The 13,498-nt window shown below is 43.4% G+C and overlaps 1 protein-coding gene and 1 pseudogene across 3 annotated transcripts in view; both read left to right on the forward strand.

The window, feature by feature from the left end:
- LOC139559764 (zinc finger protein 385A-like) overlaps positions 1 to 13,412 on the forward strand; it is a 102,483-nt gene extending 89,071 nt beyond the window's left edge. For 2 of the 3 annotated variants that reach the window (XM_071376107.1, XM_071376124.1), the window contains 4 exons: positions 2,904 to 3,091; positions 3,286 to 3,372; positions 3,549 to 10,368; positions 11,296 to 13,412. In XM_071376107.1, coding sequence (XP_071232208.1) covers positions 2,904 to 3,091; positions 3,286 to 3,372; positions 3,549 to 3,821 — 548 coding nt within the window. In that variant the 3' untranslated portion in view covers positions 3,822 to 10,368; positions 11,296 to 13,412. The remainder of the gene's footprint in view (positions 1 to 2,903; positions 3,092 to 3,285; positions 3,373 to 3,548; positions 10,369 to 11,295) is intronic. The other variant, XM_071376117.1, reaches the window with a different exon arrangement.
- Positions 11,297 to 13,412, forward strand: LOC139559779 (G-protein coupled receptor 84-like; annotated as a pseudogene).
- Positions 13,413 to 13,498: the final 86 nt, after the last annotated feature.

The raw sequence follows: 13,498 nt of genomic DNA on the forward strand, positions 1-13,498 counted from the left end.
CTTCAGTTAGGCGTCAGCTAGCTAGTAGAGACTAAAGCTAGCTGGGATGTGTGGGAACACTACAGCCGTGAGGATAGTGGTGTGTCAGCTAGCTAGCAGCTACACCTGCTAAGGCAAGCTGTAGCTAGCCCCGTGTGGCAGTTAGACTTTGGATAGGTGTTTTTCTAGTTAATACGAACAGGTAAGTGTAGGTTTGAACTAGATGAGAGAAAAGTGATAGCAATAGTACTGTGTTGCAGGTTGTAATGTTGGTGTGATTGGCAGCCCTTGTAGCAAGTTACCCAGGTTAGCTTAAGCGTTGGGACGAGAGCTAGCCCTTTGTTAGGGTGGTTAGCTTGCTTTGCAGCTAGTTGGCCAGGTTAGCTTAAGCCTTGTGGCGGGAACAAGCCCTTAGTGTGGTTAGCTAGCTTTGCAACTAGTTAGCCAATTTGGCTAAAAGCTTACAGTGTGTGCTAACTTAGGCAGCCGAAGCCTTGTGGCGAGGGCTAACCGAGCCTCGATAACTAGCCATGTGGAGCTAGCTAGGCGGAGACTGACAAGTAGAAAATGAATTCTACTCGAAACGAAAACCTTTCGGTCGGTACTCAACTATCAACAGGAGCTGAAGTTCTACGTTTGGCAGTGTAAACCTCACGTTCTGAGAACAGTTAAGTAGGAAGCCAGGAATTTAGTCAAGCTGAAGAGAGCTTATTGTGACTGCAATCACTTCCGCAAGGAAGAGTGGCGAGAATGACCAATTGGCGGGCGGTGGCTCCCTTTATGGAAGAGAGGGGCTCATCTCATTCACCACTTGACCTGTCTGTCTCCAACAGATGGTGTGTGATTGGTTAATTCGAGCCTGTGGACAGGCCCAGGCATATCCCAAAGTGAGACATCAAAACTAGTTTTTGAAATATAACCATGTGCTGGTGATGGGTGTATACTCTATATATACAGAAGTATGTGGCCACCCCATCAAATGAGTTGATTCAGCTATTTCAGCCATACCCGTTGCTGACAGGTGTATAACATCGAGCATGCAGTCAGACCAACATTGGCAGTAGAATGGCTTGTACTGAAGAGCTCGGTGACTTTCAATGTGGCACCATCATAGGATGCCACCTTTCCAACAAGTCAGTTCGTAAAATTTCTGCCCTGCTAGAGCTGCCCCGGTCAACTGTAAGTGCTGTTATTGTGAAGTGGAAAAGGCTAGGAGCAACAACGGCTCAGCCGCAAAGTGGTAGGCCACACAAGCTCATAGAACGGGACAGCCGAGCACTGAACTGTGTAATGAGTAAAGAATCACCTGTCCTCGGTTGTAACACTCACTATCAGCTTCCAAACTGCCTCTGGAAACAACGTCAGCACAATAACTGTTTGTCGGGAGCTTCATGAAATGGGTTTCCATGACCGAGCAGCCACACACAAGCCTAAGATCACCATGCGCAATGCCAAGTGTCGGCTGGAGTGGTGTAAAGCTCGCCGCCATTGGACTCTGGAGCAGTGGAAACGTGTTCTCTGGAGTGATGAATCACGCTTCACCATCTGGCAATCCGACGGACAAATCTGGGTTTGGCGGATGCATAGTGCCAACTGTAAAGTTTGGTGGATGAGAAATAATGGTCTATGGCTGTTTTTAATGTTTCGAGCTAGGCCCCTTAGTTCGAGTGAAGGCAAATCTTTATGCTACATCATACAATGACATGACATTCTAGACTAATCTGTGCTTCCAATTTTGGGGAAACAGTTTGAGGAAGGCCCTTTCCTGTTTCAGCATGACAATGCCTCTGTGCACAAAGTGAGGTCTATACAGAAACGGTTTGTCGAGATTGGTGTGGTAGAACTTGACTCGCCTGCACAGAGCCCTGATCTCAACCCCATTGAACACCTTTGGGATGAATTGGAACGCTGACTACGAGCCAGACCTAATTGCCCAACATCAGTGCCCGACCTCACTAATGCTCTTGTGTCTGAATGGATGTAAGTCCCGCCGCAATCTTCCAACATCTAGTGGAAAGCCTTCCCAGAAGAGTGGAGGATGTTATAGCAGCAAAGAGGGGACCAACTCCAAATGAATGCCCATGATTTTGGAATGAGATGTTCGACGAGCAGGTGTCCACATACTTTTGGTCTTGTCGTGTACATCAGGAAAGAAACAGTACAGCAGAGGGGAGGATGAAGAGAGAAAAGGAGAGTAGAATTGGGTGAGAAGAAGTATTTAACTGGACTGAGAAAGAAGAGATGTTTATTTTTTTAAAGAGACAAAAGGGGCTGAATGTGAAATGACAGTGAACAATAGAAATGGGGGGAATGGTTTTGTGCTACATGACCAGATAGAATAGAGGAGGATATAGGCTACCAAAACTGCTGAATAATCCGGAACATTTTTGGCTGTGTCACTACAGCTCTCTAGTGGCGAGTCAATGTCACCACACTTTCTGACTCATTATACTTCGGCCTTTTTATGGCCAATTACAATGTGATCTTGTTCACCACACACTTCCGCCCCAAATAACCTGGGGACTAGGTTAATTACAATGATAGCCACAGACAAATGATGGTTTAAGGAACATACAAATACAAATACGCGACCTTAAAAAGAACACACAAAAAATAACTAAATTCTCACCTGGCTGCTGGGTGACCTAGTGCGGCTGAACGCTCCTGTCCTTTGTCGGCAGGTGTGAAATCTCATTTTTGCCAAAAATAGTTAAATAGTTCAAAGGTCAGGGTAGATTATTCCATATTACAATCATTCAGTCCCCTAATTTCTTAATAGTACAAAAAATACATAAAATATCAACGTTTTGATATTAACAAGAACATCATGAAATGTGTGCCTGAATTAGACTACTCTCCGATGGCATCTATAGGATATTAACTTACAAAATGTACAAATAAAGCACTCTCTCCATGGGTGACAGGTACCAAACACAAAACCATCCTGGAGGCAAGGAGTGGGCTGGGCCCCATCAAGGCGTACCCTCGGCTGGGCCCTAACCCCAGCCCTGAGCAGGCAGGGGGGCTGCACTCGGACCCCAACACTCAGGAACGCACCTTCCACTGTGAGATCTGCAACGTGAGGGTGAATTCTGAGCTGCAGCTCAAACAGGTGAGTGAGTGACCACCATGACCACTGCTCCAGAGGGAAGTTTTCCCTAGGTACAGATCTAGGATCAGCTTCCCCTCCCCTCCCCAAATCCTAACCTTAACCATTAGTGGAGAAAATGCTAAACTGACTACAGTTCAGCCTCTAGAGGGAACTTTACTCTACACCTATACTTTTCATCTTCTCTTGTTCTCCAGCATATATCCAGTCGAAGGCATCGGGATGGAGTTGCTGGGAAGCCAAATCCCCTCCTCAGCCGGCACAAGAAGCGCACAGACTTTGTGGTAATGATCCAACTCTTTTTGTAGGCTATAGCAATACTTTCAATGCCTTTAATCATTAATTTATCATTAAGTAATTTAGCTCTGGATTGCCAAATAGACAGCATACCCTTTCTCTGCCTCTTCTTTATCATTTCTCATTCTGACCTTTACACTGTTTCTCTCTCTGGATCTCACAGTCTTCCTTGACCTTCTCAAAGGACCTTCCAAAAACTCTGGGCCACGGACTGTTGCCCAGCCCCCTGGCTGTTGCTGCGGCGATGGCAGCCGCTGCCTCCTCCAATCAGCTGGCTCAGCTGCGTGCCCCTGGTCCCATTTCTCACCCTCAGAACTACCACCCCCACCACCACCTCCTACAGAGCACACTACAGGGCACGCACCTCAGCCTCTTACGGCCCGCCCCTGGGCCTATGCGCACCACACATGGGCCAATCCTCTTCTCCCCTTATTGACGGTGGTGGGACGGGGGCCAATCAGGAAGAAGCACACTGTGAAGTAAACAGGGAAAACCTCTTGATAGATAATCAACAGATGTTAAAACGGAAACATTTGACGGAGGAAAGACTATGCCTGTCCCTCTCCACCTTTCTTCATTCGACAACTTCCAAAGCAAAGGATTGACGGCTTGCAGTCGTTTTAAAGAGGAAGGTTGCATGACAGAGTCAGGTGGACTTTCTGTACATGCTCTCCCTCCTTCAATCCTCCTCCCACATTTAGTTGACTCTGAGATACGTATAGCAAAAAAAAAAGTATAGGTCAAACTATACAAACTATGGCTGACTCAGTAAACTGAGCTCTGTTCTGTTTCCTGTTTCCTCCACATCTCTGTAGTTTTGGTTCAGTGCTCACCCACCCAAAGCCATCTGCTATATAAGTTCCATAAAATAAATAAAAAGCACACTAGGTTAGACACAGTAGCTGCCTCTGCTCTTAGTAATATTTCATAATTCATAGTACAGTAGAACCAATAGTGCATTACTGCAAACCCCTGTTGGGGTGTTCAATAATCAAAATGCAGTACCTACCTACCCCACTCTGTAGTTCCAGGTTCTAGATTAGGTGCCTGCTCTGCAGATCAAGGCACAAGGTACATTGTACTGTATGTTTCCAGGTACTAGATATATGTGCTAGTGTTGTGGATGATAGATGTTAGTCTATATATCCTCTGTTGTCAGATCAGGTGAGAGAGAGGAGGCAAGGAAGGGAGAGAGAGAGAGAGAGAGAGAGAGAGAGAGAGAGAGAGAGAGAGAGAGAGAGAGAGAGAGAGAGAGAGAGAGAGAGAGAGAGAGAGAGAGAGAGAGAGAGAGAGAGAGAGAGAGAGAGAGAGAAAGAAAGAAAGAAAGAAAGAAAGAAAGAAAGAAAGAAAGAAAGAAAGAAAGAAAGAAAGAAAGAAAGAAAGAAAGAAAGAAAGAAAGAAAGAAAGAGGGCTTCTAAACCCCACTGTGACTCAATGGAGAAATGTGTAGTGAATGCATCAAGATAGAGGGAAATGTTTTTAAGAAATCACAATAAGAAATTTGAATAATGAATGCAGTTAAAATGATGGACTTAAACCATTTAACTGTTGTTTTCCTCCTCCACCTCCACTTTCAGTCTTATTCTCTGTAAGAAGACAGAGGGAAAGGGAAAGTGGGACATTGCTATGTGCCTGAATCAAATCACATCCAATTTTATTTGTCACATGCGCCGAATACAACTTGTGTAGACTTTACCGTGAAATGCTTGCGTACGAGCCCTTCCCAACAATGCAGAGTTTAAAAATAAAATAGTAACACAAGAAGAATAAAAATACACAAGAATTAATACAGTAAGTACCAGATCAATATGCAGAGGTACGAGGTATTTGAGGTAGATACAGTGCATTCGGAAAGCATTCAGACCCCATCACTTTTTCCACATGTTGTTACGTTACAGCCTTATTCTAAAATTGATCAAATAAAAAAATCCTCATCAATATACATAAAATACTCCATAATGAAAAAGCAAAAAATGTTTTTTAGAAATTTCTGCAATTGTATTACAAATAAAAAACTGAAATACCTTATTTACAGTTGAAGTCGGAAGTTTACATACACCCTAGCCAAATACATTTAAACTCAGTTTTTCACAATTCCTGATATTTAATCCTAGTAAAAAGTCCCTGTCTTAGGTCAGTTAGGATCACCACTTTATTTTAAGAATGTGAAATGTCAGAATAATAGTAGAGAGAATGATTTATTTCAGCATTTATTTCTTTCATCACATCCTCAGTGGGTCAGAAGTTTACATACACTCAATTAGTATTTGGTATCATTGCCTTTAAATTGTTTAACTTGGGTCAAATTTTTCAGGTAGCCTTCCATAAGCTTCCCACAATAAGTTGGGTGAATTCTGGCCCATTCCTCCTGACAGAGTTGGTGTAACTAAGACAGGTTTGTAGGCCTCCTTGCTCGCACACGCTTTTTCAGTTCTGCCCACAAATTTTCTATCGGATTGAGGTCAGGGCTTTGTGATGGCCACTCCAATACCTTGACTTTGTTGTCCTTAAACCATTTTGCCAAAACTTTGGAAGTATGCTTGGGGTCATTGTCCATTTGGAAGACTCATTTGTGACCAAGCTTTAACTTCCTGACTGATGTCTTGAGATGTTGGTTCAATATAACCACATAATTTTACTTCCTCATGATGCCATCTATTTTGTGAAGTGCACCAGTCCCTCCTGCAGCAAAGCACCCCCACAACATAATGCTGCCACCCCCGTGCTTCACGGTTGGGATGGTGTTCTTCGGCTTGCAAGCATCCCCCTTTTTCCTCCAAACATAACGATGATCATTATGGCCAAACCGTTCTATTTTTGTTTCATCAGACCAGAGGACATTTCTCCAAAAAGTATGCTCTTTGTCCCCATGTGCAGCTGCAAACCGTAGTCTGGCTTTTTTTTATGGCGGTTTTGGAGCAGTGGCTTCTTCCTTGCTGAGCGGCCTTTCAGGTTATGTCGATATAGGACTCCTTTTTCAAGCTGTTCTAAGGCACAGTCAACTTAGTTTACAGTCGAGGCCAAAAGTTTTGAGAATGACACAAACATTACTTTCCACAAAGTTTGCTGCTTCAGTGTCTTTAGATATTTTTGTCAGATGTTACTATGGAATACTGAAGTATAATTACAAGCATTTCATAAGTGTCAAAGGCTTTTATTGACAATTACATGAAGTTGATGCAAAGGCAATATTTTCAGGGTTGACCCTTCTTTTTCAAGACCTCTGCAATCTGCAATGGTATGCTGTCAATTAACTTCTGGGCCATATCCTAACTGATGGCAGCCCATTATTTCATAATCAATGCTTGGAGTTTGTCAGAATTTGTGCTCCATCATGCTGGAAAAGGCATTGTTCGTCACCAAACTGTTTCTGGATGTTTGGGAGAAGTTGCTCTCAGAGGATGTGTTGGTACCATTCTTTATTCATGACTGTGTTCTTAGGCAAAATTGTGAGTGAGCCCACTCCCTTGGCTGAGAAGCAACCCCACACATGAATGGTCTCAGGATGCTTTACTGTTGGCATGACACAGGACTGATGGTAGCGCTCACCTTGTCTTCTCCGGACAAGCTTTTTTCCGGATGCCCCAAACAATCGGAAAGGGGATTCATCAGAGAAAATGACTTTACCCCAGTCCTCAGCAGTCCAATCCCTGTACCTTTTGCAGAATATCAGTCTGTCCCTGATGTTTTTCCTGGAGAGAAGTGGCTTCTTTGCTGCCCTTCTTGACACCAGGCCATCCTCCAAAAGTCTTTGCCTCACTGTGCATGCAGATGCACTCAGACCTGCCTGCTGCCATTCCTGAGCAAGATCTGTACTGGTGGTGCCCCGATCCCGCAGCTGAATCAACTTTAGGAGACGGTCTTCACAACAATTTAACCGCTCTCCTTGAAGTTCTTGATGATCCAATAAATGGTTGATTTAGGTGCAAGAAGAACAATGATTCCAAGCACCACCCTCCTTTTGAAGCTTCCAGTCTGTTATTCGAACTTAATCAGCATGACAGAGTGATCTCCAGCCTTGTCCTTGTCAACACTCACACCTGTGTTAACGAGAGAATCACTGACATGATGTCAACTGGTCCTTTTGTGGCAGGGCTGAAATGCAGTGGAAAGGTTTTTGGGGGATTCAGTTCATTTGCATGGCAAAGAGGGACTTTGCAATTAATTGCAATTAATCTGATCACTATTCATAACATTCTGGAGTATATGCAAATTGCCATCATACAAACTGAGGCAGCAGACTTTGTGAAAATGTATATTTGTGTCATTCTCAAAACTTTTGGCCACAACTGTATGTAAACTTCTGACCCACTGGAATTGTGATACAGTGAATGATAAGTGAAATAATCTGTCTGTAAGCAATTGTTAGAAAAATTACTTATGTCATGCACAAAGTAGATGTCCTACAAATTATAATTTGTTAACAAGAAATTTGTGGAGTGGTTGAAAACAAGTTTTAATGACTCCAACCTAAGTGTATGTAAACTTCCGACTTCAACTGTACATAAGCATTCAGGCCCTATGCTATGAGACTCGGAATTGAGCTCAGGTGCATCTTGTTTCCATTGATCATGCTTGAGATGTTTCTACAAGGTGATTTGAGTCCAGATGTGGTAAATTCAATTGATTGGACATGATTTGGAAAGGCACACACCTGTCGATATAAGGTCGTACAGTTGACAGTGCATGTCAGAGCAAAAATCAAGCCACGAGGTCGAAGGAATTGTCCGTAAAGTGCCGAGACAGGATTATGTCAAGGCACAGATCTGGGGAAGGGTAACAAAACATTTATGCAGCATTGAAGGTCTCCAAGAACACAGTGGCCTCCATCATTCTTAAATGGAAAAAGTTTGGAACCACCAAGACTCTTCATAGAGCTGGCCGCCCCAGGCGCATGCACGCTGACACGGTCGCCATGTGTACGGTGTTTCCTCCGACACATTGGTGTGGCTGGCTTCCAGGTTAAGCGGACATTGTGTCAAGAGGCAGTGCGGCTTGGTTGGGTCGTGTTTCGGAGGACGCATGGCTCTCGACCTTCTCCTCTCCCGTATCCGTATGGGAGTTGCAGAGATGAGACAAGACTGTAACTACCAATTGGATACCATGAAATTGGGGGGGAAAAAAGGGGTAAAAGTAAACAAATATATATTTTTTTAAAGATTTTAAAAAGAACTGTCCGCCCGGCCAAACTGAGCAATCTGGCGGAAAAAGTTCTTGGTCAAGGAGGTAACCAAGATCCCGTAAAAGCCTGTTTTTGCTTTGACATTATGGGGTATTGTGTGTAGAAAAAAATACGATTTAATCCATTTTAGAATAAACCTAACAAAATGTGGAAAAAGCCAAGGGGTCTGAATACTTTCCAAATGCACTGTATGTACATGAAGGCAGGCTATAGTGACTAGGCATGAGGATAGATAATAGTAAGAGTAAAATAAAGAACAGAATATCAGCAGCAAATTATGAGTCTAAACTTTGTGAGTGTGCGTGTGTTTGTGTTGTGTGTATGTAGTGTATGCGAATGTATGTGAGTCCCTCTTAAGAGACTGGCCAATTTGGAACTGTTACAAGGAGTCAATTGGTTCGTTTGAGCATTCCTCCAGTTTCTGCCCTTATCTTATTAATTTGTATGGCTGTTGTCTAATTATTGTGTCTGTGTGTGTCTTTCTGTGATTGTGCGTGTGTGTATTCTGGATATAGATAGAGACCGATGAAGGGCATTATGCCTCAATGGTGACCACTTTCATTCAAACTGGAAGCGACTTAACGAGACTGCTAATTTCTGAACCTTTACTGGGAACTTTAGGATGACTGCACAGTCCCAACACAGTGTGGTATGTGTGTCTTAAATTCATTGTTTCTACACTGTGAACAACAGGGGAAGCATTAGAGATATCTGATGGCGGCAGGCTCTTCCACTGAGAACACAAGGGAAGTGGGATTTCCCTTCCCGGGATGCTTGCTGACCTCCAATATTTTGTCAGCTGAGTGTGGCATGAGTGAGAGACACTGTAATGGAAGATGTTTTGAAGTTAAAAATTATGTCAAAGGGGTTCCAATTAACAGAGGGGAAATGAATAAGGACCATGAACCTGTGTCTGTTTTTCTCTCATATGCTTATCACAAGCATTGATGTATAGTAGTATAGTAGTATAATATGCAATATTAGCTCCAGAGTATTGCAATTAATGATATATTTTCACTTTAAAAGGAGACTGTTGTCCTGCTCTGCCTCATGTGTCCGTATTCCGTACCTAACCTCACCCTAACCCATACAAATGAGCAGGCTTGGGTTGGAGCCTGGTGTCACTGTAAAGTCACCAAACTGTTTCTCATACAGTATAAGAAGGGTAAAGGACTGGGAAATTGTAGCAATACTTACAGCACTCCTGCTAACGACTCTTGTTTACTGCAATAAATAAATGATATGTGTATAAATATATTAAATGTTATTTAGGAGAACTGTATTGAATCATTATTGTAAATGTAGACTGTTTTATCGATGTGAGCAAAAGAGCTTCCTTATTGTAAAAAAAAAAACGTGTAGATGAATAAATTATTACAAAATGACTGGGGTGGTGATGCTGTACAGTATGTTCATAGAAATGCTATTGTATACTGATTGTTATTATGTCTGACCAGGGCAGAGTGAGCTTTGACTCCAAATTAATTTTAACAAAATGAGATATATAGTAGCAAACTGACACAGAGATTCTGTGCTGTGAAAACTCGGAACAGACCATAATTGAGTAACAGATCCGTCATGGAACAGAAAACACACCGCTATGCAGCACGTATGATGTCACTGGGGTTTACCAATGATAAGATTAGAGGAAGCTCAAGAGCTTAAAAAGAGAAGGAACCAGTTGAGTGACAGATAAACTATGAAAAGACTGTGTGACAGAACAACCACGACACATAGAAGAACCAAAGAACAAGATAACGCACAGAGAGACAAAGACTCCATGACAAACTTCAGAACTGAGGTGAGAAATAAACTTCAGGATCAGTAACCACCCAAGTTTTATTCTGTTATTTGCTGATACTCTGTTTGATTGTAATATTCCTGTGTTAAGAGCACTACCTGTGGGAGTTAATGCTCTCAGTTTCAGAGCAACTTCTGTAATGTGAGTTAATGATTCACCACAGAGAAAGATCTATAAATGTAAATATACTTTCTTGTACTCTAGTATACAGTTGACATCTAACAGAACTGTCTGACATGTACATTTCTATTATGGTTTAAACTGTTCATTTCAAGGAATGAAAATGTATGGTTATTCCGTCAAAGGCAGCACAATATAATATTAAGTCTGCTGTACAATCCTAGTGTTAGATGAAAAAAAAACTGGTAAAAACAGGTTGGAAGCCCAAAAGGACTTATATGAAAACCACACCACAAATATAAGTACAAATAATACAGCAACCAGGGTCCATTGAAACTGAGGGGGCCTTATTGGGCAGGAGGAAGAATAAAGAATTGTATTTTTGGCTGTGATCTGATATGAACAGAAAGTCAAACGACATAAATTAATTTACTGGAACCACAGAGCTGCAGAAACAACAAAAACAGCCTAGTCTAGGTTGGTTCTAAAACATGACATCATGGAACATATGACAGAGAACAATAATGGTTCACCAACTGATTTCAACAAGCTGACAGTTTTTTTGCCAAAGGGGAAATGGTCTAGAAGTTTAGCCCAGAAACCTGCACCTGTAGCATCCCTCTCTGACATCCCCGACTCATCTAACAGCCTGCTCCTATTTGACTGACAGCTGATTTTGGAATTTACATTCTTTCTCTGTGTATGTGTAAATGATGTGATGTATTTTTACATAATTTATATCATTGTGTTTCCAATACAATTTCCCCCTGGGGAACAATAAAGTTGATCTTATCACTCTCCTCACAGGATGCTGAAGAACATCACAGGTGACATGGGGAATGGCTCCTTCTCCTGCCACCACTCCTCCTTTGAGGCCTTCCGCTGCTTTGGCGTGCTGTGGAGTTCGGCTGTGACCATAGTTGGGACGGTGGGGAACGTGATGACCATTCTGGCCGGGTGCGGACGCGTTTCAACTCGCTGATGGTGAACCTGTGCCTGGCGGACCTGCTGTACTGCACCCTGCTGCAGACTGCCTGTGTTGACTCCTACCTACACCTCCGCTGGAGGGGCGGCGTCTTCGGCCTCCTCTTCCTCTCCAACTCCGTCTCCATCATCACACTGTATCTGATCAAGGCAAGTCGCTACCTGCTGGTGGCGAGGCGGTATATCTTTGAGTGTGTGTTCTCTCGGTGGGGCCTCGCCCTCCTCCTGCCCTCCACCAGCTTTGGCCGGCTTTGGCCCATTTACGTGTTTCTTCCCTGCAGGTGTGCACATGCAGTTTCCACCGCACCAGGGGGCGCCCTTACACCACCGTGCTGCTCTTCTTCTACTTCTTCATCGGCCTGGGCTGCGTGGTGCTTTTATTCCTGCTCATCTACAGGCGGGTCAGGGTGGCAGCAAGGGCACCGGTCAGCTACTGACTCAGCTGACGCTTATCACGAAGGAAGCCGACCTCATCAGAACCAGGGATGGAGAGGGACAGTGGCGTCGGGAGTGGGGTGGCCACCACCCAGAGCTGTGAGTTGAACAGCCAGGGGGAACTACCCAATACAAGGGTGGAGAGGTGAAGGGGAACCCTGGGAAAGCCCAGTCCTCCCACTCCACCTGTGGGTCTGCTTTAACTTCACATTCAGCTCACCTAGCAGGGCTGCCCTTATCCCTGCGCTCCACTTGGCTGCTCCTGCCCCTATCACTGCCCCCTCCTCCTCCACCACCTCTTCAGTGGACAATGGTGAGTTATCGTCCAGTGTTTCGTATGCTGTTTTGTCTGCTGAACATTGCTGATAAGTAGAACCGCACCCCCCAAGGTGCTCCACATGTTCTGTGCCAACCTCGCCTGACTCAACAGCTGTAATAACCCTGTGCTCTACACTGTCTTGAACCGCCAGTTTGGACAGACTTACCGGGCCCTACTGGCCAGGGCCACCAGACCCTCTGGAAACATTGACCTTTACATATTGGTAGTTTAGGAGGGGCTCTTATTCAGAGGGATTAATGTTGCATTCAAGAAAACTGGAAACTCTGAAAAAAACAATGTCAAATCATGACGACAGTAATCTTCAGGTCCGGAAGTCGGAGCTCTAGAAAGAGGCCGGAGCTCCCGACTTGGAATTCCGAGTTGGATGACCGTCCAAAAATATTTTTCCCAGTCATCTTGAACGCACTGAAGTCGGAAGTCTGAGATTTATGAGTTCCGAGTTATTTTGAAAGCGGCATTATAGTGCATTCGACTAAGCTGGGTAAGACAACCATAAAGTAATTATCACAGCACTTCAAATAGGGAAAACACTCTTCTCCCCCATTGGTCTTGATGGAGCTACTTCCTCCTCTATAAATTCCTCTCCTCCTTCCTGAATGTCACATTTACTATCAGCTCGCAAGGGCAAAATCAGCCATTCTGTGATTTTAGGCTAAGATTATGCTCACAAGGCTTATTTTTTTTCAGTTACAAACACCAACGTACACTTACTGTAAGGCCTTAGTTCTAATAGATGAAATGGCTTTCAAAGCTCAAAGTTCACCTCTATCATGTACTGTAGTCATATAATATGATCAAACCGCATAAGGTCATCTATTCTTTCAGCAGGAAGCCAGAGGTCACCAACGGGGAGATATCACTGTATCAAGACCTGGGGGGTGTTAGTTATGCAAATAACTACATCCTCCTCTACATCTTGTATATATGTCATTGTATCTTGGTCTGTTTATAATATAACAAATCTGTACTTTCATTACTTCTAGTACCTTACTTTCACTGGACACATAGGACATTCCCCTTTTACACATGGGAAAATTCTGCCCACCCTAGATCAGAACTTCTGAAATGTTCCTTTTTTCAAGTTCCAAAATGCATGTCCTAAAGAGATGTTGGAAGTCATAATGTCCTCAATGATATGATTAAATAGGTCTCCACCTCCTGGTGATTCAGAATATTTCATTTATTTATCATAGCACACCATGCAGTCATATTGGTATAGATGTGGCATGATGTCATATTCTATGAGTATTA

The sequence above is a fragment of the Salvelinus alpinus genome, chromosome 2 (genome assembly GCF_045679555.1).
Source record: "Salvelinus alpinus chromosome 2, SLU_Salpinus.1, whole genome shotgun sequence".
Classification (NCBI taxonomy): Eukaryota; Metazoa; Chordata; class Actinopteri; order Salmoniformes; family Salmonidae; genus Salvelinus; species Salvelinus alpinus.